At 43.5% G+C, this 22,567-nt stretch overlaps 2 protein-coding genes across 4 annotated transcripts in view; both read right to left on the bottom strand.

The window, feature by feature from the left end:
* Window positions 1–10,892, bottom strand: part of LONRF1 (LON peptidase N-terminal domain and ring finger 1) — a 33,127-nt gene extending 22,235 nt beyond the window's left edge. For all 3 annotated transcript variants that reach the window (XR_014831853.1, XR_014831852.1, XM_021077473.2), the window contains exon 1: window positions 10,126–10,892. Coding sequence is in view for 1 of the 3 variants with exons in the window: in XM_021077473.2 (XP_020933132.1) it covers window positions 10,126–10,837 (712 nt within the window). In the remaining 2 variants the exon portion in view is untranslated. The remainder of the gene's footprint in view (window positions 1–10,125) is intronic.
* Window positions 10,893–18,003: 7,111 nt separating this feature from the next.
* Window positions 18,004–22,567, bottom strand: part of LOC102168194 (uncharacterized) — a 137,491-nt gene continuing 132,927 nt past the window's right edge. The window contains exon 6 of the mRNA XM_085004473.1: window positions 18,004–20,940. The gene's annotated coding sequence lies outside the window, so the exon portion shown is untranslated. The remainder of the gene's footprint in view (window positions 20,941–22,567) is intronic.

Raw genomic sequence — 22,567 nt, forward strand, 5'->3', positions numbered from 1 at the left:
TACAGGAAATCATGCTTTTAAAAATACTGAAAATAGGACTTCCCATTGTGGCTCAGTGGAAACAAATCTGACCATAAGGATGCAGGTTCAATCCCTGGCCTCGCTCAGTGGGTTAAGGATCCGCTGCTGCCATGAGCTGTGGTGTAGGTTACAGATGAGGCTCAGATCTGGTGGTGCTATTGCTGTGGCATAGACTGGCAGCTACAGCTCCTATTGGACCCCTATCCTGGTAACCTCCATGTGCTGTGGCTGTGGCCTTAAAAGGACCAAAAAAAAAAAAAACCTGAAAATATTTGACTAATCACCCCTATGAAAATGAATGTTTTCTTAAAGTAGGTCATTCTATAAAGATTTAAAACACTTATGTCTTAGATGTTTAGAAGATTTACCTTTTTTTGTGGTAAATTTCATTCTTGTATATCTAATTTTTAAATCCTCATTTATAAACAACTACCGCACATGGAATGCCCAGTTACAAAGACCAACCAAGACACAATCTTATAAAGTACACAGTAAGTACACAGTGGCCCTGCTTTCTAGACGAAATGGGTGATAAGAGTTAGCTTTTTTAAGAGGGAAAAATAGTCAATTCCTGCCATTTGCAAGAACAGTACTGGACAGTCCCAAAAAATTTCAAATATTTGAGGGAGAAAAAAGCTTTGTTAATAATTTCACTATGTTCTACATCTCCACTTGAAAAACCATTATTAGTATCTAATGACACTCAAAATTTCAGACACTCAGTTGGTTTCTTTCTGATACTATAATGAATTAATATAGGTATAAAGATTCTAAAACTGAAAATGAAGTCAGAAAATAATTTTCAGTACATCTACAGATGACATTAACTTGACTTTTCTTTTAAAGCTAGTCATCTTTGAAGATTTCAAAAGGTATGTTTATAAAAGCATTGACTGTGGAAAGGGCATAAAGACACATAATGCCTTCATTAAAAAAAAAACTACAATAAAACTCCTTAATAACTCTCTGATTTACTCTAGTTTTTGAATGACTGCTTTTCTACAGATAACTCTCGATTTAACAGTTAAATTAGACAAGCCTTTTTCAGTTGCTAGTACTTGACAACCTGAATTGTTCCCTCAAATTTATACCAATGAAAAATTTTCAAGAATAAGACTAATATTTCATGAAAATATTTCTTACTTCCTAGCTAGAAAAAGACACATTCGGAATATTTCATTTTTTGTTTCTGAAAGTAATATAATTGTAAATCATTATCTCTCAACAAAAATGCATAGAAACCGAAAGCTCCATATGGTTAACCAATCAAGAATGAAGTGTCCTAGCACCAAGCTAGACCCTGTACGGGTTTAAAATATTCCGCTTTAGCCCAGTCTTTGAGGGGCTTACAATCTAATTAGAAAATTCTATTATTGTGTAATAGCATCATGTGATCCTGATTTGACAAGCTGGAGTTCAGAAAATGGAGAGCAGTGTGTGCCAACAGTCCAAGGAGTACTCAACGCAGCAATATCCAAACCCCTGAGCTGTAGAGGGGGGTGAACAGGCCGTGCACAGCCAGGGGCTTCCAAGAGCCTCCTGGGGACCCCCATGTGTCCCAGGACTTCTGGAGAGATGGGGTTCACGGACACAGCAAATCTCCTCCACACTCAGATCCCTTACAGGGCTTTTTCCCTTCTCACATGTTTTCCTCTACTGCAAGCCCCCATGGCACAACACTTGACACATTGAACTCTTGAGTCTGGGACCCTCTAACAAAGGTCTTCACTGCCCAGTGGTGCCCTTTATGCAGCTTCTTTAGGGCAGCACTCAGGGAAGGGGCCGAACCTCCATCTTTAAAGTACCCCATCTATCACACTTCTCCACTCTGAGCAAAGCACAAAAGGACTGTGCCCCTTCTCGTCTTAACACAAAAACACTTGAGTTATGGAGACTACCAAAAAGCTAGTGTATTTTGGAATAAGAAGAGGTGAGCCCCATGAAGAGACAACAGCAGGGCCAGATGTTAAAACTCTTGCTCCTCAATTCAAATATCAATGGAATAATTTTTTGTGTGTGTGTGTGGTTTTTTTTTTTTTTTTTTTTTTGTCATTTCTTGGGCCGCTCCCGCAGCATATGGAGGTTCCCAGGCTAGGGGTCTAATTGAAGCTGTAGCTGCCAGCCTACGCCAGAGCCACAGCAACGCGGGATCTGAGCCGTGTCTGCAACCTACACCACAGCTCACAGCACCACCGGATCATTAACCCACTGAGCAAGGGCAGGGATCGAACCCAAGACCTCATGGTTCCTAGTCAGATTCGTTAACCACTGCGCCATGACAGGAACTCCAATAGAATAATTATTTTGAATGACTCTACTCAAGGTAGAAAAAAGCACCAGATGAGTTCAAACTTTCAATAAATACATTCTAAGAGATTAGGGCCACCCACTTATTTCCTACAAATCCTTCTCAAATCGAAAAAAGAACCAAATGTACTAATTGAGGCCCTTTGAATAGTCAAAATTTCTGTCCTCCATGTCTACTTTTGCAAAAGGCAACTGTGAAAAGAAAGTCATCAGACAGGGCTGTGCCATTAACTCAGATTTGAAAGAGGCAACAAGAGTTTACTGTTTGCTTTTTACCCTAGCCCTGCAGATGCTGGAAGGAACAAGTCACCTCACTGCACAGGCCACCAGGGATGGCCTGCCACTCAGTCCATAGCTGCAAGTATGTAGTGTCTGGCACATTATAGACTCAGTTTGTTGAAAAAGCAAAGAAAAACAAGGATGTAGCTTAGGCTAACTGAACTGAGCAATATTTGATTCCCACAACTTTATCTTTAGTCCTGATTTGTTTACCCTACCTTCAGTTGCATCAAACTTCCAATGACCTGCCATGCTTTTCCTCAAACTTGGTACACTCCCCACACCCTCATCCTCCCCAAAAGGTGTCTGCTCACTGCATTCTGTCAGTTACACCACTTACTTCCCAAATTAAACCCCTACCTTGGTCCATTTTACTTCCTTTATTTCCCAAATCCATCCCTGGTCTTTTCCAATCTTACTGCCTATAGCTTTAATTTTAGCTTACAAAATACTGTTAAGACGATTGCAACAGACTGCTAATTGCATACCCTGCCTCCAGTTTTACCTGTATCCTCACCATCCACATTGAAATAGGCATTTAGCACATCCAAGTTTCTCCACACCTGGTTCCTGCCCTTCTCTCCAGCCTTCCTTCTGGTTATGAAGTTCCCAGGAAGTCCCAACAAGACCTAACTACTCACCCTGCCCCATGATGAGACCTAACTACTCATCATGCCTCCTTCCTTTCTGGCAGAGATCCTTCCTAGTCTATCATTCCCTGTGAGACCACCCCAACCCAACTTCCCTTGGTCAGGATAACTGTTTCTTACCCAACAAGATTCAACCACCAATCTCTTCTCCAAGATGCTTCCTTTGAGTATATTGCCACTCAGCATCCCTTGAGGATCTAGAGCCTAAGCCTGGAAGGCAGGCTGCCTGGTTTCAACTTTTTTTTGGGGGGTTGGTTTGGTTTTGTTTTTAGGGCCGCAGCTGCGGCATATGGAAGTTCCCAGGCTAGGGGTTGAATAGGAGCTACTGCTGCTGGCCTATGCCACAGCCACACAGGATCTGAGCCGCATCTGCGACCTTGACCACAGCTCATGGCAACACCAGATCCTTAACCCAGTGAGTGAGGCCAGGGATCGAAGCCACAACCTCATGGTTCCTAGTCAGATTCGTTTCAGCTATGCCATGATGGGAAGTCCTGGTTTCAACTTCTGACTCCTCCACTCACTGGCTATAACCTGAGGCAAATTATCAAACACCTTTCTTCAGTTTCCTCAGCTATAAAACTGAGTTTTTTAAATTTTTATTTTTATTTAGGAAACTATGTACTGATCTAAATGATTTACAACCTTCAGAACAATCCTATGTGGGTATAACATTTCCACATTTTTATAGATAAAAGAAACTGAGCATAGACAGTAACCTGCCCAAGCTCAAACAGCCAGTAAGTGGTAGATTCAAGATGCTACCTGGAGCAGTCTGGCTCCAGAGGCTCTGCTGTTCATCTCTATGTTAGTAACAGTATCCCCCCGACAGAGTTACTTAAAAGAGAATGTATACAAAGTACTTAGAACAGGGCTTTGGGACATTGTAAGCATACTCAAGTGTTTGTTATTATGACTATGCTTCTTCACTCTATATGCATAGTATTTATTAATTTTTTAAAAAAACTATTTTTAAGCTCCCTCCATTATTTACTGTCTATAGGTTTTTTCCTTAGGTTTATATGTTGAGCTTCAAGAATTCCAAGAGCTGCCGTGGTGGCTCAGGGGTTAATGAATCTGACTGGTGTCCATGAGGATGCGGGTTCGATCCCTGGCCTTGCTCAGTGGGTTAAGGATCTGGCGTTGCCATGAGCTGTGGTGTAGATCACAGACACAGCTTGGATCCAGCATTGCTGTGGCTGTGGTGTAGGCCGGCAGCTATAGCTCTGATTGGACTGCTAGCCTGGGAACCTCCATATGCTGCGGGTGCGACCCTAAAAAGACAAAAAAAAAAAAAAAAGGCTTTTTTGGAGTTCCCGTCGTGGCGCAGTGGTTAACGAATCCGTCTAGGAACCATGAGGTTGCGGGTTCGATCCCTGCCCTTGCTCAGTGGGTTAATGATCCGGTGGTGCTGTGAGCTGTGGTGTAGGTTGCAGACGCGGCTCGGATCCTGCGTTGCTGTGGCTCTGGCGTAGGCTGGTGGCTACAGCTCTGATTCAACCCCTAGCCTGGGAACCTCCATATGCCGCAGGAGCGGCCCAAGAAATAGCAACAACAACAACAACAAAAAAAAAAGACAAAAAAAGACAAAAGACAAAAAAAAAAAAAAAAAAAAAAAAAAAAGAATTCCAATGGCTAACTGAAATGCCAAATGTCTGTTTCCATTACTTTGTCAAGTTCAGTATGGTAGCACGTTACTGTCACAAACTAAGAGCTGCCAATTGACAAGTTATTAGTGATTGATTAATAAAGTCTAGGAATAGTAGTTTGGCATCTAATTACGATCATAATCATTGGATTCAGAAGATGTGAGCTTAGGTCCACTTTAGACAGTCTACCCAACCTTTGAACCTGTCTGCTCACCTATAAAATGCTGCTGATACCTACCTCTTAAGGCTGTGTGGACTAAATAATAAATGATAAATGTGTGTTAACAATTAACACAGTGCCCAGTTACACAAGTGCTCAATATATAACAGTTATTGTTAATATTATAAAATATTTCAAAACAAGTTGATAAAAACATGAGATTAGCTCTTGATACAGGGTATTAGAAGAATATGTTCTACCTCTTTTGCCCAAATAAACCTCAGATGATGAGACATACCTTTAGGGATCAGTAATGCAGACTGGGCAAAAGGAGGGGAAGTAAAATGGAAAAAAAAAAAAAAAAAAGCAATCCTATCCTACCAAAGATAAAGAAAAAAAATTGAATAGAAACTTGTCTTGAATTTTAGAATTAGCTTGAATGATTCACCTTCTACAGTAAGAAAATAATAATCTTGAACAATACCTTTACAATGTAAGAGCCAGAATACTATACAAATTCATTTAAAATTACACTTGAATATATCTAAGCCTCTTAGAAATAACCCACTAAATAGTAAACCAAGTCTGAATAAACCAAAGGTTAATATACAAATAACTAGAAATCTCAGATAAATAAGTTTTAGTAAATCCTCCATTATTTGTGTGATGAATTAAAAAACCAAGTAAAAACATGAAAAATACTTATTTAAAACAGAACACTTAACAGTTACTTATATAATCCCCTTTTCATCTTCTATATCAATAAGAAAACGCTGTTATAATTGATCTTTATAGTGACCCTAAGACCAGAAAAACCCTAAAAGTGACTTCTGAATTAAAGAAAAGATGCATCAGAGATATACTGCATATAGGCTCCATTTGTTAGAAGTCAATCAAGCAATCAACCTCTTTTCTGGTGATTCTCAATAAATACCAGTTTGTTCCCATTTTAAAAGAATCAAAAAAAAAATGCAAGCTCTGTAAGGACAGGGATTTATTTCGCTCATCTCTGTAAAAACAATGCCTAGCATAAAGTAAGCACTCAATAAATATGTGTTAAATGAACAGTAAGAACACAAGATTTATGTTTTATATGCTAATTTTAAAAAATCAGTCTTAGAAGTAATAGCCACACACCTGGTTTCTGCTTTCAGTTCTAACTTAGTTACTTGCTTACCTTTAAAAAGTCACAATTCTCAGAGCTCTGTTCTTCAATCTGTGAATTAAGGGTACTAACACATGCTCTTCTATCTCACATGATCTTTTGCAAGGATCAGTTAAGATCATGGAGATGAAAATATTCTGTGAACTAAAAAGCACCATATAAATATCAATGCTACTGTTTCAAGCATTTTATGGAATAAGTTAAGGCATACATAAATTTACTAATCAATAAATTCAAATCTCTTCATGTTAACCTAGTTAACTAAGATACTAAAAATCTTTCATTTTCTTTAAATGTATTTAGTATATACCTATAATTTGGCTAATCTTTTTATAATCAAAGTCTTGCAGTATCTGTATCTTATCGATACTTGCTAAAACCATAAGAGGCAAGAAGCAGGATTTAATCCTCACTCCGGTAATATTAGTAACGTGGTAGAGAAAAGGAGTTAACATTATAAGATGTTGATTTCAATTTTAGCGAAATCACCTTCTAGCTGGAGTGCAACTTTTACATTTTTTAAATATTTTGATTAATATTTACTACGTATTTACTTTGTAAGGTACCATTCAAAGCACTTCACTTGTTTTGACTCTCTTAATTCTCACAACAGGCCTAGGCCATTGTTTTGGTTGATAACTATCTACTGGCAGATCCAATTCTCACTTTTCAGATAAGGAAAGCAAAACAGGGAGGCTAGACACAGGCCCAAGGCCAGAGAGCAGGTGAAAGCTAAGCTGGGATTCAAACCCAGGTGGTCAGACAGCAGCATGCACAGCTCTGACCACTAGGCAGCTCTGCATCTCTAATCCTAGGTGCCTCACTTTCTCTCTGAGGATAACACTATTCCACAGGATTCCTTGTGAAGATCAAATGATATTAAGAATTTAAAACTACTAGGTAATAGTAAAGGACTACATAATTGATATTCAAGATAAAAATTTCCTTCTCTAAGTATTTTAAATGAAATGTTCTCCCCCTCATAACTCTTATTTCTTTTTAAACCAGTTCAAACTGTAAATTATACTCTTCTATTGTCTTCTTTGGGGGGAGAGTGGCAAGTCAGTGCAAAAATTCATTGAAAATAAGAGAGCATAACAAAGTGGGATCATTTCAATAGACTCCTGAGTATAAAAATTCAATACAGAAAAGACTTTTACATAATGTCCTTGAAAACTAAAAAAGACAGAAAGTTATGAAACATCTGAGAGTTAATACCAAAAGATCAATGGATTAAATGTTATCTAAATATATTTCGATTCAACAGAAACTTATGTAATCTCAATGGGAACGTTCTGATTTTGGCAAAGGTTTTCTAGCTTTCCTTTCTTGTTGACAAGGATTAAATGTGGATGTGTGTGGGCTAACTGTATGTAGACTAGATTTTTTTCCTAGTTAATAGTATTTACTTGTTTCATTGTAAGAATCATATGAAAAAATTATAGTGAAGGTCTTTTTCCACTGTCAACAATAATGAAGATATCAGAGTAACTACAACTGAATACAATTATAAACACATTTTAAATGCCGATCTAGCTAACTAGCTCTCAAAAAGTTTAACTCCACAAGTAGATTTCTAAGTCTACCATATCTTTTTATTTATACTCATAAACTGTTAAACACTTAATATCTGTACTTCACCAGTTACAATGTGTTGGTTCTAAGGTTTTTTCCCTCTAGTCTGTAATGAAAATTCAAAGGATGAAAAAAGCTATCTTCATTAGTACCATTCAGACACGTTTTTGACAGGAATTTTTGAAAGACCTAAAAATGAGGGGAAAACAGACTAATGAGGTGAAAGCAGAAGACTTGAGTTCAAGTTCTGCAAAAGCAGAATTAACCAGCTGAATGGACAAGATTCCCACATGCAGTCTATGCAAAAAGAAAAAAGGAGAAAAAGTAGATCTTTCATTCTTTTTCTGTTAAAAATAACATCCTCAACCCCAGGCCTCAAATCTTCTTTAATTAAAAGAATATTGGTCATAGAACACCAAGCTACATCTTAATTAGTAAATGTACTCCCTGTTCTTCCAGAGATTAGGCTCTGAATTCTTATGAAATGCCTTATTTAAGAGATCAAACCACTAAATCAGTAGGAGTTAATACTGAATAGCGCCATCAATAAGTTTCAACCTTTATTGGTGACAAAATACTTTCTCAGAAATTTATGTTAAACATTTTCGTTGTATGAGCTATAAAGGTAGGACAAACCATGGTCCAACATTTAGGAGAACTAGAGGACATAGTGTTTCCTCTACAACCAGCAGGCTTGTGACTGTGGACAAGTCATTTCACTGTCCCAGCTTCTGCTGCTTCATTTTTAAAATGAAGACCATGTCTTAGATGGTGTGTACTTCCCCCTTCATACTCTAGTCACCTGGAGAGGCTGAGTTGTACCAGCATTTTATATTCCAAATAGTTTTCTTTGGTTCTGCCTCTATCAACCTATTTTACAACTGCAACTTCTCATAAAGACACTGAAAGAATATAAAAATATGCCAAGTTTGTGCTTTAAACTTTAAAGGTAGTCAAAAATTCAAAGTAGGTATTAGTTCAAAATGACTAAGGACTTAAGGTAAAAGACCTACAACAAATAACTTTACATAGTTTATAAGTGCACCTAATACCACTTTATATTCCACATCTATTTTCTTGGGGATTATTTCCCCAAGTATGATTTCATGCCTATATATACCTTAATTTTGAAATATGCTTACTCAACACAAGGCTCAGCAGTGACAAATCTGATATTTGGGGCCTGACTATTGTGCGGGAGGTTGTCCCAGTGCATCATCAGTTGTTGAGCAGAAACCCTGGCTTCTACCCATTAGATGTACCAGCACCACTCCCACAAGGGGTGGCAACCAAAAAATGTCTCTAAGATATGGCCTCAGACAATGTTCCCTGGGTCAAATCCACCTGGTAGTAAACTACCCATTTAAATAACTTTTCATTTTACAGAGCTAACTCTGGCAATGCCTCTTTCCACAGCCTAAAACCACCTCAAGTGCTAGCCTAGGTTAGGAGGCCGAAACTTTCTTGGAGCGAAGAAATAGAGACAAAAGCTCCCCAAGGCCTTTCCCCGCAGCTGAATAAAGAGTGGAAAGGCAAAGAGAAGCGTGGCAACGAACTCATCAGGCTGCCTCTTTATCTTTAACCAGGTGTATTCAAAAGTAAGTACACGTGTGTTTCTGAAATAAGCATGATTTGAAATAGGTTGAAACCAACAAGAGCAACCAAGTCTGCAGGGGTTTTCATCTAAAACTGCCTACAACTCCAAAGCCCGATTGCCTACAGAGCCTCGGGGTGCGGGGTGCGGGCGCCAGACTCCCGCCACGCCCACTGGACGTCACCCGTTACACAACGCCCTCCCCCCGCTCCTGCTTATGCAATTCTGCCTCCCGCGGCTCCCAATTGCCCTGGTGACTTTTGCGGGAGACCGAGGTAGACGTTGCACGCCCAGCCTCTGCTGGGGATCCTCTCCCCTCCCCGGCCAGCGTCGCCCCGTGGCGGCCCCGGCCCCGGCCGCGGAGGCCAATTACCGGAAAGAGCGCGGCAGGAAGCTGGCGGCCACTTGGGCTCGCCCCACTCCCACCCCATCCCGCGCTCCGGCGGCCTCGCCCGGCCACCCGCTCGCTCGGTCACCCGGGCGCGCCCGCCACAGCGCCAGGCCGCGGCGGAGGGAAACCCGGCCGCGTCACAGTCGGCTGGAGGGCGATCCCCATTGTGACCGAAGCACCCTGGGGCGCCGCCCCCTCCCACACCCTCCCGGACCCTGAGACGCGGCCTCGGCCGGCGGACGGCCTCGGGGAAGCCGCTCGGGGTCGCCGAGGAGCTCGGGGCCGCCCGCCCGTCGGGGAAAGGAGGGTGGGGTCGCCGGGCCCGCGCGGTCACCTGCTCGCAGAGCCTCGCAGGCAGCGGCCAGGGCCTCCCGGTAGCGGCCCTGGTGCAGCAGCTCCCCGAGCCGGCCGGCCGCCCGGGCTCGCGCCCGCTGGCCTGGGAACCACTTCTCGGCCAGGTGGTTGAGGACGACGCTGGTCCTGAAACCCGAGGCGGCGATGGCGGCGGCCAGAGTCGGCGGCCGCGGGGAAGTCCCCTCAGCATCCGCGGCCGCTGCGGGCGGCAGCCGGTCCCGGCAGAGGCGGCAGCGGGCGCGGAGCTCCCTCCGCAGGCAGCGGCGGCAGTAGCTGTGGCCGCAGGGCACAGTCACCGGCTCGCTCAGGAAGCCCCCGCAGCCGAGGCAGCTGAGCAGCCCCCCGGCGCCAGCGGGGGCGCCCGCTGCCGGGGTCGCACTCCAGCGCAGCCCGTGGCGGAGCCTGTAGTTGAACACCAGGCAGTCCACCAGCGTTCCGAGGCACTCGGCCCTGACCGGGGCCCCACGGCGCAGCGCCGCCGCGTACGCCTCCAGCGCTCCCTTCAGGTGGCCGCCCAGCGCCAGCAGCTCGCCGCGGCGGAGCAGGAGCTCCCAGCGCTCCGACTCCGCGGCCGCGCGCTCCAGTCGGTCCCCGTCGCCGCCCACTTCCCAGAACCGGCCCCGGCTCGGCGGCCGAGGGGCCACCTCTTGGCTCCCTCCGGGGGAGCTCCTCGCCACGGCGGGAGAAGACATGGCCCGCGGAGGGCTGCGCCGCCGCCGCCGCCCGCCGCCACGGTCCCGGAGCCTCCGGGGCGCGCGGCTCCGCACGCTGCCCGCGAGCAGGGGGGCGTGGCGCGCGGACACGGCGGGGCGGCGCGCGCCCGGGAAGCCCCGGGGGCGGGGCCTGGAGGGCGCGGGGCGGGGCCGGGCGGAGCAGCGGCGCCCGGGACTCCCCCGCACCGCCCGCTGCCGGGTCCCTGCGGAGCAGACCGCCGGCCCCGCCTCTCCTGAAGCCCCTCCTGGCGGGAGACGCGGGGTCAGATGATCCCTCAGCGGGGATCTAATTGGACTCTCTGGAAAGGAGGGCCTGGCTTATAACTGAACAAAGCCCGAAGGAACCCAGACTTCCTTCCCCTACCCCCTGCCCCTCCGCCGGACATCCCCCACCTGGCGTGGCCTCTACCCTAATCCCAGTTTCGTGGGTGGTGTTCTGCCCGGCAGCCCACCTTGTGGGACTAAGTCCCAAACTGCCAACACTCTCTTGACTTTAACTTCCACCTGAGTGGGAACCCGCCCCCTCTTTGTGGCCCCTGGGAGCCTCCTGGTGTAGTGTCCCAGTGGTCAGGTGCTCCTCTGCATTTTCACTAGTTTATGCCCAAATTACAGATGGACACGTAAAGACAAAGGGTTTAGGAATGCGCAAAATCAGTCTAATGACTCCAAGGCTGGAGTAGGTCAATTTTAAGACCAAAATAATCCCACTCACCTATCTGATGTTACTCACTCCAGAGGGTAAAACATTTTTCCCTGGTGGTGCCAAGTTAAGGCTGCCTTTTTGGTTTAAAGCCCAGCGCCCCCGCTCCGCGCGCGCCCCGCTGTTTAAAGCTTTCCTCCCATCTCAGAGGAGACCAAAGTTTCCTCTGCACATCTCATATACTACCACACAGCTGGCTAAGGCCTATGTTTGGCATTTTTAAAGAGAAAATACCAGGATAAACGTTTTTCGAACAGCAGTAACCATATCACTGTAACCCAAGCAGGGTCTGCAGTTTTGCCCATAGAAGAAAAAGAAAATGATACAATTTTTGTTTAACAGATTATATTTCCTTTAAACTTGGTGGCAGCGAGATTAAAGCTCTTTGTTGAAAATGTTTATAGAATTGACCATTGGGTACTGGATTATTAATGCTGTCCTTTTTCAAATGTTTAGAAGCAATAGCCCAGAGAGGGAAAGTTACTTGCCCAAAATCCCACAGCTAATAATACAGGTTTTAAGATCACTTTACTCTCATTCCACTATTATTAGATCTTAGGTAAAAAAAATTTCAAATGCGGAATTTTAATCTGATGCTATGTCTGAAAATAGCTGATATTTAACATCCCTCTTTATACAGAACAGGCAGCTAGGCTGAAAACTGCTTTGATTTACATGAGTTTTTAACTACACAGTAAGTACATCTTGCAACTTCAGAGGAAATGTATATACATGGTGACCAAGGGAACAAGGAAGAAGCTGAGGAAAAGCTCAGGCTCCTGTTCCAACAGGGTGCAGAGATAAACCAGTTCATTCATCATCCACATTGAACCTGAAGCAAACTGCAGCTGAGAGCCAAGGAGTAACTCCTAATCATTTGAGGTGACAAATAATGGGATTAATTCAGAGCATAACCTTGAATCTAGTCATAGCCCCCTTGAATTACTGCCTTCCCTTAATAAAAGAATGACATTAGTCAGAGGCCCACATACTCATCTGAAACTTGAAACTGTTTGTAGTAAAACAGATATCCATATGCCTGTGGACATTTACTTTTTGAAGTATTCCTGTCCTTAAGAACCACTTGCAAAATATGCAACAGTAAATATTTAATACATGTATTCATGATTACACAAAAAGTGTAAGTTGATAAACATGCTTATATTTCTTATCAAATATAGTTCAAATCAGGATTATTATGAAATTCCACCCCCCAAGTTAAATATATGATTCAGAAAATAATATGAAGCATCATTTGTCCTTTGCAATTTCTTTCCCCAATAAATATGACAAATAGCCACATTTGATTCTGGTGTGAAATAAAATAGTACAATTATGATAATGAGAGAAAAAATGAGACCGTAGGAGGCATCTTGCCGTGTTCTCCTTGGCATTTGTGAATGGTTATAATTCATGTTTGCTGGTTTATACATTTACATAACTGGTTCTCATTTATGTAACTTATTTATGTAAGAGGTTGTACTGCCTCTGTGGCCTTCGCATGCTGCCCAATTTCCCTCTGAATCAGGAAGTCTGGAGCAAAATGATCACTGGTTTTAGGATAGGACACTTGTCTGTCATTCTGTGCCACCAAAAGAGGATAAGCACTTTGATGCGACTGCTTTTTAAATTCAGAAGAGAAAGGAATTGGTATCGTTCTTCATTCATTTTCTAAAATTTGGACTTTGGGCTCTGACTCACCCAGCAGGCTGCCATGGAGGAGAGGGAATCCTGGCGGGGGGGGGGGGGAGGGGAATGGGCAGGGAGAAGCAGGATGGGGTGAAACTCTCCTCTCTTTCCCTTCCAGCATTACGTGCTTGTGTCTTTGCTAAGAAAGTAGTAAAATCATGAGATTTGTATTTCATTTCAGTTTTTTCATGTTGTCTTCTAAAATAGATCAGTTATGTAAGAGAGTAAGAAGCATATCTGTTTCCTAATTTGGAAAATGCTTATCACCATCTTTCCCTGCGTATCCCTGCCCTCCCCCGCCCCACTGCACCAGAAGGAGACTTTTCCTGATATAGTTAGGTAAACTATTTAAGAATTGTGTAACATAGTGCTTTTCCTGTGCATGAGGCAGCTAAAGATGTGTATTTGAACTTTTTTTTTTTTTTTTTTTTTTGCTGTGGGTGAATTTACCACTTGTTTCTTCACATTCTTACCATTTAAAAAAAAAAAAAAAAAGAGAGAGAGAGAAATTGAATTAAAGCTTTAAAGAGCCAAGCAAAATTATGTCCTCTTCCTGATTCATTTTAGTTGGTAACATTCTAGTCCATGCATTGAAAACAGTAAATTCTAAAATGGAATATAATAAGTACATACCAACAGCATATCAATACATAATGCACAAATGGAAGGGACTTTAGAGCCCACCTTCCATACCCCTCATTTCATATACAGGAGAACTCTGAGAATGAGAAGCTGCTGGTTTAATAGAGTCCTACTAGGAATCCAGTCCTGCTCTTGTCCGCATTTGTGCCTTTATATCCCAGAGGAAGTTCTCTGGCCTCGCACAGTCTCTTTTGCTGTCTATAAAATGATGGCACTGGAACTCCTATTCAGGTGCCTTCGGCCTCTGGAGCCAAGTACTAGGGGTTTGTCTGAACACAGTGAGAGGAGGCAGAGAGTCTCCCAGACACAGGAACACAGCAATGTGACACCTGATGAAAATGTAACAGCAGAAGGTGAAGGCTGAGAATAGGAGAGGGGGGTATCAGAAGCACATTTGGCTGATGCACCTAGCCCTGTTCACAGGATGAAGAACCAGCTCTGGGACAGAAACATTTTCAGTGGCTGGATAGGAGTCCCCCCACTACACATACCTCTGAGCCCCTCCTGTAAATCTGTGAAAGGCTGGAGGAAAGCCTGGGGGGGGAGGGGTGTTGGTTACATAACTTGGGCATTTGTGGGGAAGTTTATATAAGATGCTAAAAATACAGTATATGATTGCTATAATGATGTTCTAAGTGAAGAGCCCTAATGAGGACAAACTGAGTAGGTTAAACAGAGGTGATGCTAAGTAGATGTCTAAACCCAGTTGCCTGCAAAGACTACTGCCTAAACAAGTTTACTACCCATTATTACAATATTCTGTCATCCCCGCGGGGAACGCTGTCAAAATGCTCAGGGGACATTACCCTTACCAAGGGCACCATTCTTAACCTTTACTAATATTTTGAAGAACCTAGAAATACTGTGTAACCCAACTACGTACTTTATTGGTAGTGAAATTGATAAATATATTTTCTGGTATCAAACTGTTAAATAGAAATAGACATAGGAATAAATCTCATACATTATTTAACAAGTTCTAAGAATCAACTACAATAAAAATATAAATTCCCCTGGTATTGTCTATCCTCCTTCCTTCTCCCCCAGCCCCTTACCTTAGCACTTATCATCACCTGACATATGTGTGTGTCTGTGTGTATGTCTGTCTATCCTCTAAAATGTAAGCAGCTTGGAGTTCCCGTTGTGGCTCAGTGGAAACAAATCTGACTAGCATCCATGAGGATGCAGATTTGATCCCCAGCCTAGCTCAGTGGGTTAAGGATCCAGCGTTGCCGTGGGCTGTGGTGTAGGTCACAGATGAGGCTTGGATCTGGTGTTGCTGTGGTTGTGGTGTAGGCCAGCAGCTACAGCTCCAATTTGACCCCTAGCTTGGGAACCTCCATATGCTGGGGGTCCGGCCCTAAAAAGACAAAAGGCAAAAATAAAATAAAATAAAGTAAAGTAAAGTAAAATAAAATAAAATAAAATAAAATAAAATAAAATAAAGAAAATAAAATTTAAAAATAAAATAAAATGTAAGCTCATTGACAACTGGGATTTCTGCCCACTTGGTTCACTGATGTGTCTCTAGCACTGTGAGCACTAGATAACCCTTGTTTAATGAGTCATACACAAATGATACCACCTAATATTCTTCATTCTCATCAGTGATAAAAATACATTTACCATTAACACACAAGGACAATTTATATTCTTCATTTCTCCTCTTTCTCTCATACATCCCATGGGGCCTGCCAGAAAATCTTTTCAGCTCTGCTTTCAGAATGCACATAGAATCTGACCCCTTCTCAACTGTTCCCACTGCCCCATAAGCCCCTGCGACCCACACCATGGCTCAAGCTGTAAGCATCTCCTCTAAAATAACACAATGGGTTTTGGTATTCTTTGGGTAAGAAAAAAAAAGTGCAAGTAAGGAAAGATTTTAAGAATTATAATCAGTAAAAAATATATATATGTACATATGTATACATAAATCAAGAAAACAAATATGTAACAGTCCAGCAGAGCAAATAAGGCTTTGATAATTTGAAAATTACAAAGCAGTAATAATTTGGATAGAATCTAGCATTTTATTACTATTGTTATTTAGAAATGTTTGCTAAACTCCTGGGAATATCAGTCTTTGAAGATTGGAGATCTGGTAGGGTGCCTACATAGGTCAAAAAAATCTTGGATATAGTGGGCTACAAAATCCTTTTGGTTCTACCTTCAGAGTATATCCAGACTCTGATCCCGTCTCACTTCTCCCCTGCCACCACCCTGCTCCAAGCCACCAGCAGTATTTCTCACCTAGATTGCTGCCACTGGCCTCTGTTTTTGTTATGACATGCTTTCATTGTTATCAGCATGACAACCAGAGTAATCACTTTAAAATATAAACTGCAGCTCCTTGAATAACAGCATTTATCTCTTGTTTTAACTCAGAAAAAGAGCCAAAGTCCCAACCATGACCCAGGAGTCAGTACTTGATCTATCCCACCCTCCAGCCCTTTTGCTCCCTCTTCTAACATTTTTCCAGATACTTCAGCCTCCCAGGGTCTTGGTCCTTTCAGTTCTTCTGCCAGGAATCTTCAAATGCCTTTCTCTCTTCCTTAAGCTTTTGTGCAAATGGCACTGGTGATGTCTTGCCTGGTCTCCCTATCTCCTTTTCCTGTTTGGCTTTTTTTTTTTTCTTTTAATCCTTAGCATTTATCTCTAATATACTGTATATTTTATTTCTGTATTTATTGTTCAGCTCCTCTCACAAGGGAAACTTTATATAATAAACTACTTTAATCACTGTTTGATTTTCAGTGTCTAGAACACATAATAGGTCCTCAATAAAAAAAAACTCTCAAATGAAAGAGTAAGAAAGGGGCTCTGGAGCTCCCACTATGGGGCAATGGGATCGGCAGTGTCTTGGGAGTGCTGGGACATGGGTTTGCTCCTTGGAAGTGGGTTAAGGATCTGTCACTGCCGAAGCTGTGGCTTAGGTGGAGATTGCGGCTCTGATCTGATCCCTGGCCCAGGAACTCCATATGCTGCAGGGAGGCCAAAAATGAAAAAAGAAAGAAAAGGGAGTTCTCATGATGGCTCAGCAGTTACAATCCCGCTGAGCATGATGCATGTGTATTCATGCATGAGGACACTGGTTCAATCCCAGGCATTGCTCAGTGGGTTAAGCTGTGGTGTAGGTCGCAGACATGGTTGCTGTGACTGAGGTGTAGGCTGCTAGCTGTAGCTCCAGTTCAACCCCTAGCCTGGGAACTTTCATGTGCCATGGGTGCAGCCCTTAAAAAAAGGGGGGGAGGCTATAGATGTTCCCTGGTGGACATGCCCATCAAATACATAGGTGCCCCTCTGGCTCCCATCCCCCACCCATGTGGTTTTGTTTCATTTGCATATTCCCAAGATTATACAACTTGATTGGGCTGTTACCTGGTTTAGAGGGTAAAGGCGTGCAATGAACCTTCGCTTGGTTCATTTTCAGCTTCTATGTGGCTTTCTTAGAATCTGAGTTATTAAATAAAGCATAAGGATGCAAGATTGTAATTTATAAAATAATGAGTGACTTGGATAAGGTGAATAGAATTTCATCTCAAAGACTGAAGTACGTTAGTTGTGTGGGGAGGGCGTTAGAGCTGGTGAAGGAGATCAAGCATGTCAGGTTGGAAGACTGTGACTAGGTTAGGTCAGATGATGTGTGTCCCAAGATGGTCTACAAGGTCAGTGTCAAAAAAAAGGAGAGATGGAGTTCCCATCATAGCTCAGTGGAAATGGATCTGACTAACATCCACGAGGACGAAGGTCTGATCCCTGGCCCCGCTCAGTGGGTTAAGGATCCAGCGTTGCCATGAGCTGTGGTGTAGGTCACAAAGGTAGCTTGAATCTGTTGTTGCTGTGGCTGTAGCATAGGTCAGGGGCTACAGTTCTGATTTGACCCCCAGCCTGGGAACCTCTATATGCTGAGGGTGCAGCCCTAAAAAGGACCCCCCTCAAAAAAAAAGGAGAGATGATGACTTCAGATAATAGAAGAATTCGTAACCAGGAGGCTAGTACGTACAGATCAGAAAACCAAGACAAGAGCAAAATGGTACCATAAGCAGCCAGGTTAGTCGTTGAGAAAGTTAAGAGAAGAAAAGAAGAGGAGGAAGATATGGAACATAAGTTGATATGCATTACAGGTCATCTTTATTCAGTGTCCAGTGCATGCTGTACCTCTGACATGGCTAGCTGAATGGATGTTCTTTCAAGCTTAAGTGATGGGACATTCTTTCAAAGTTAAATGACATAAATTAAATCAATAACACAAAGAACTCTTTCATCCAGCCTGAAACACTGTCACAAAAATAACCAAATACATTAAAGGGTTTTGAACATATTTAAAAATGGGTACCTTAAAATACCACTAAAGTAAGTCAGACTATACTGAAATTTTGTTTAGTCAGAGAAGACAATGACAGAGTTTCTGTTGTGGTGCAGCGAAAACGAATCCACCTAGCAGCCATGAGGTTGCTGGTTCAATCCCTGGCCTTGCTCAGTGGGTTAAGGATCCGGCATTGCCTGAGCTGTGGTGTAGGTCGGCAGCTGTAACTCCCATTAGACCCCTAGCCTGGGAACCTCCATATGCCATAGATGCCGCCCTAAAAAAAAAAGAAGAAGAAGACAATGATGCTTTCCCATGACCCATCCTTTGATATTTCTGTCAATAAAAGAACCCTGGGCTGAGTGGTCCAGGGATCTACCCAGTTCCCATATTCTTACGTCTCTACTTAATTAATCCCACTGACTCCCTTATGAAACAAAATCAAAAACATATGATAACTTTGAATAAAATGCCTTAGAATCAGAAATGTCTCCACCAGAGCTCTAAGTAAAATGTGAAGCATAGGAATACGTTTCAGTTCACAAGTGTTTGTTTAAGATGACCCTACCCACTGCTAGCCGACCAGCTCATAGGAACCCCCAGAATTCTGGCCACTAATTTATCTGATCCTGACTCTGGTTTTTGCCTCTGAAAATTCAGGACCTGAAATCTCTGACTCATGCCTTAGGTAAGGAGTGTGGAGGGAACCAAAGCTTCCCACAAGCACATTTATTACCTGGATACTTTTGCTGCAAGTCCCTTTGGCCTTAGAAGATTTATATGTCCAGGTATCACCATATCATTGTCCTCTATTACATCAACTCAGGTCTCAAAAAATTAAGGCCTGTCCCATTGGTAGGCTTCTCTAGATTTCAATCAAAACTTTATGACCAAAAGGGGTATTTTGAATAACTAAACAGCTCCATTTTTGTTTCCCTAAAATATGATGTAGTCAACTTATCTGGTTCCAAATAAAACTAAATAGCTCAAATGCAGCCAGCAAGAGCAGAGTTTATGAAGCTTTCATCTATATCCATTTACATGAGCAACTTGCCTCAAGAATGTCTTGGAATTGTTTATATGATACATCAAAGTTGTTTTGTGTTTATCTGGGGAAAAAAGAGCCACTTATGCACATAAGAAAAGTTTGCAACTGCCAAGACGGTGTGAGTTAAAAGACACCATGTTGCATGCCATAATACCAAAAACTATCTTCTTCAGAGGGAAAGCCACCTGGATTCTCTACAGCCACGAGCAAAGTTTCTTCAATTCTGTGTATGATGAGGGGGTTGCAATATATAATTTCTAAAGTCCCTTCCAGCTCAGAGAAGCTGTAATTTCTGAACACACACATCCTTGCCTTTAGATAATTTTCTAGTGGAAAACCAAACAGTTTGGGCTCACACGCGAAATCTTTAATTTTGTACTTAAGAAGACCCCCTTGGGACTTCCCCCAGAGGGGTGGGCCATTTCCTGTGAAGGCCGAATCCGTACATGTACACCGTGTTTCCATCCAAGGCATCTTCACAGCTGCAGGGTTTTGGGGGATGGGTGGATGGTTGTGTCCTCACCCAGAAGAGGAGGCTGTTGGGCGACAAGCACAAAGGGCAGTGTGATGGTGCTAGGTCACAAAGGCAGCAGAGGGATTGGTGCCCCCTGGAGTGGTTGAGGTGGAGGCTTAGAGGGAGGCAAGCAGTTGAGCATCTCAGCTCAGGTCCAGGGATGAGAAGTGAACAGGCTTGTCTGTGAGGCTGGGGGAGGCCCCTCCGGAGCGCACCACCATATCTGTCTCAGTGCACTCACATGGGCACAGTCCGGAGGCAGACCTCAGGCTCTTCCCCAGGTGGCTACAAAGGGGCAAAGGGTGGGTAATCAGTACCCCCTCCCTTCTGATCTGTGCCCACCGAGGTGCTCTGGATCTCAGTTCAGCCACCTGCAAGCAAGGCCTGGGGACCCTGAGAAGCCAGCGAGATGTGGAGCCGCAAAGAGCTCTCTTGATAAAAGATGTCAATGAGCTGCACATCCAACGTTACCATATTACCCAGCGTGTTTACTACCTGGATGAGAAAGCTGCAGCTGCACAAGGGAGAGTGTGCTGGTTCAAGGAGGCATGGAGCTTTAAGAGCAACTTTATCCAGATCAGAAAGAGGAGACTTAATCGAGGGACACACCACATGCAAATGGTGATCGGTGGTCTCCACCAGCTCCAGCCTCAGCCTTGCAAAACCTGATGCTATGCTGCTGACCCAGACAGCTGTGAGGAGCATGCCAGATGTGGCAAGACACCGGGTTAAGTGGAGGTTTCTACAAAGACCCTGGAGCTAACCAGGCAGCTTCCCTTGAAGTTTGTAATGACAGTCATCCACAATTACTGACAAACAGCAGCCACACCTGAAGCTTGACATTGGTCACTCTTTTCACCTTCAGCTGTGTCCCCTTCAGTTGCAAGAGATTGTTCTCCTCACTGGAAAAACCTTGTTTAGCCCCCAAGACCATCAGTAGAGGTTTACAGTTGTACCCAGGAAATTCCAGCTGAGGACACAATGGACTTATCTATGTTTGAGGCAAAGCCCAGCAGCCACGGAGCTCCAGGGAGAAGGGCATCACCACCAGGTCAGCATTAGGAGCCTTCCCATGTGTTGCAGGACACTTCCTGTATTATGCGAAGGTCAAAGGAATCCAGCAAGCCTTCTGCACTTCCTTTGCCCATGGAAGCACACTCTCTCTCAGTCACACCTTCAATACCTGAGGAAGGGACAGTGGTATTAATGACATCAAATCCTAATGGCAGAAGGAAGAGATGGAGGCAAACTTTTTATTCTTATCCTTCTGATAACTACCTTTGCAGAGTATCTAACTGTCCAAGGCTTTATAACATTTCCCAAAATATAAATATTAATAATATAAATAAGTGTGCACATGAAATATGTAAGAAAAGAAAACCATTTTTCAGCAGTGGGTGGGAGAGGGGTTGTAAAGCAGTGGCTACATACACTTAGTACATAAGAAAATTAGGAACCATTCTGTTGTTGTGAGAGGACATCCAAATTGGGAAACAAACTCTTCCCTCCTCTCTTTTTTTTTTTTTTTTTTGGTCTTTTTGCCATTTCTTGGGCCGCTCCCGCAGCATATGGGATGTTCCCAGGCTAGGGGTCCAATCGGAGCTGTAGCCGCCAGCCTACGCCAGAGCCACAGCAACACGGGATCTGAGCCGCGTCTGCGACCTACACCACAGCTCACGGCAACGCCGGATCGTTAACCCACTGAGCAAGGGCAGGGATTGAACTAGCAACCTCATGGTTCCTAGTCGGATTCGTTAACCGCTGCGCCACGACGGGAACTCCTTCCCTCCTCTCTTAATCAGTGGCAGGAATAGAATGGCATCCATTTTTCAGGAAAGGAAATAAAATGTCTTATTGCCCAGATAGCAAATAATGCTTCTTTCTCACAGTATTACCTTGTCCAACCTTGCATAGTAAATAGGGGAAAAAGTCTTCTCATTTGCTCTGGTTTTAGACACCAAGAGAATTTGAGGTTCATGATGTTCACATGTCTGGTATCAGGTCTGAGATTAAGGTCCAATATTCTTTGTTGCCTTGACATGTGGTGAAATTGGGAGGACCTCGAATGACCTAAGAGAAGTTTCCCCTCCCCGTTCTGCTCCCATGGATGATGGTCCCTAATCCAGGAAACCAAAGGCTGGTCTTACTTATCCTGCAGTAGTGAGTTTCAGTTTCCTGAAGCTGGTAGAAATATCCAAACAAGCCAACTGCATCCTTCAAGGGAACCAAATGTCACCTTACTCTCTGGATGCCACAGGTACACTCTGTTCTGTGTGTCCTTGAATGGCATGCAGTGTTCTCCCCCACCCCGGGTTGTGAACCACAGTTGTGGACTTCACCTATCCAATGTGGGTGTCATGTCTTCAGCCATCCCAGTAACCCCAGGGCAGGAACCCTTCCCTAACAAGATGCTGAGGAGTTGATTAAACTACATTTTATCCACTGAAATAGAATCTTTCTTAAAATAAAATTCTTTATGTTTAAATAAATAAGGTTGTGTGTAAGTTTAGAATGCATTAGATATCAAGTATGTTTTCACCAATAACAAGACAGCTAGAAAAAGCAGTCTCCTTGGATAGTTTCTTTTTATCACAGCCTGGGCTCTTGAGCGACTGGCACTAAAAGTTTAAGCAGTTGGCCAGCTGCACAGTGTCATTTCAGCACAGATTCTCAGGGCAGCAGCGACCCCAGAAATTAGTGCTAGGTAAAGGAGAGAGCCACCAGTTCCCAGGAAGCAAACTAGGCAAATGCAAGAAATAAGACCCCCCACCAATTTATTTACGTGTGGGTTAGGCGTGTGATGAGCACCC

This window comes from Sus scrofa, chromosome 17 (genome assembly GCF_054392235.1).
Source record: "Sus scrofa isolate SSC_HxYL_T2T_F1_AM1 chromosome 17, Sscrofa_HxYL_maternal_Yorkshire_Landrace_v2.0, whole genome shotgun sequence".
Lineage (NCBI taxonomy): Eukaryota > Metazoa > Chordata > Mammalia > Artiodactyla > Suidae > Sus > Sus scrofa.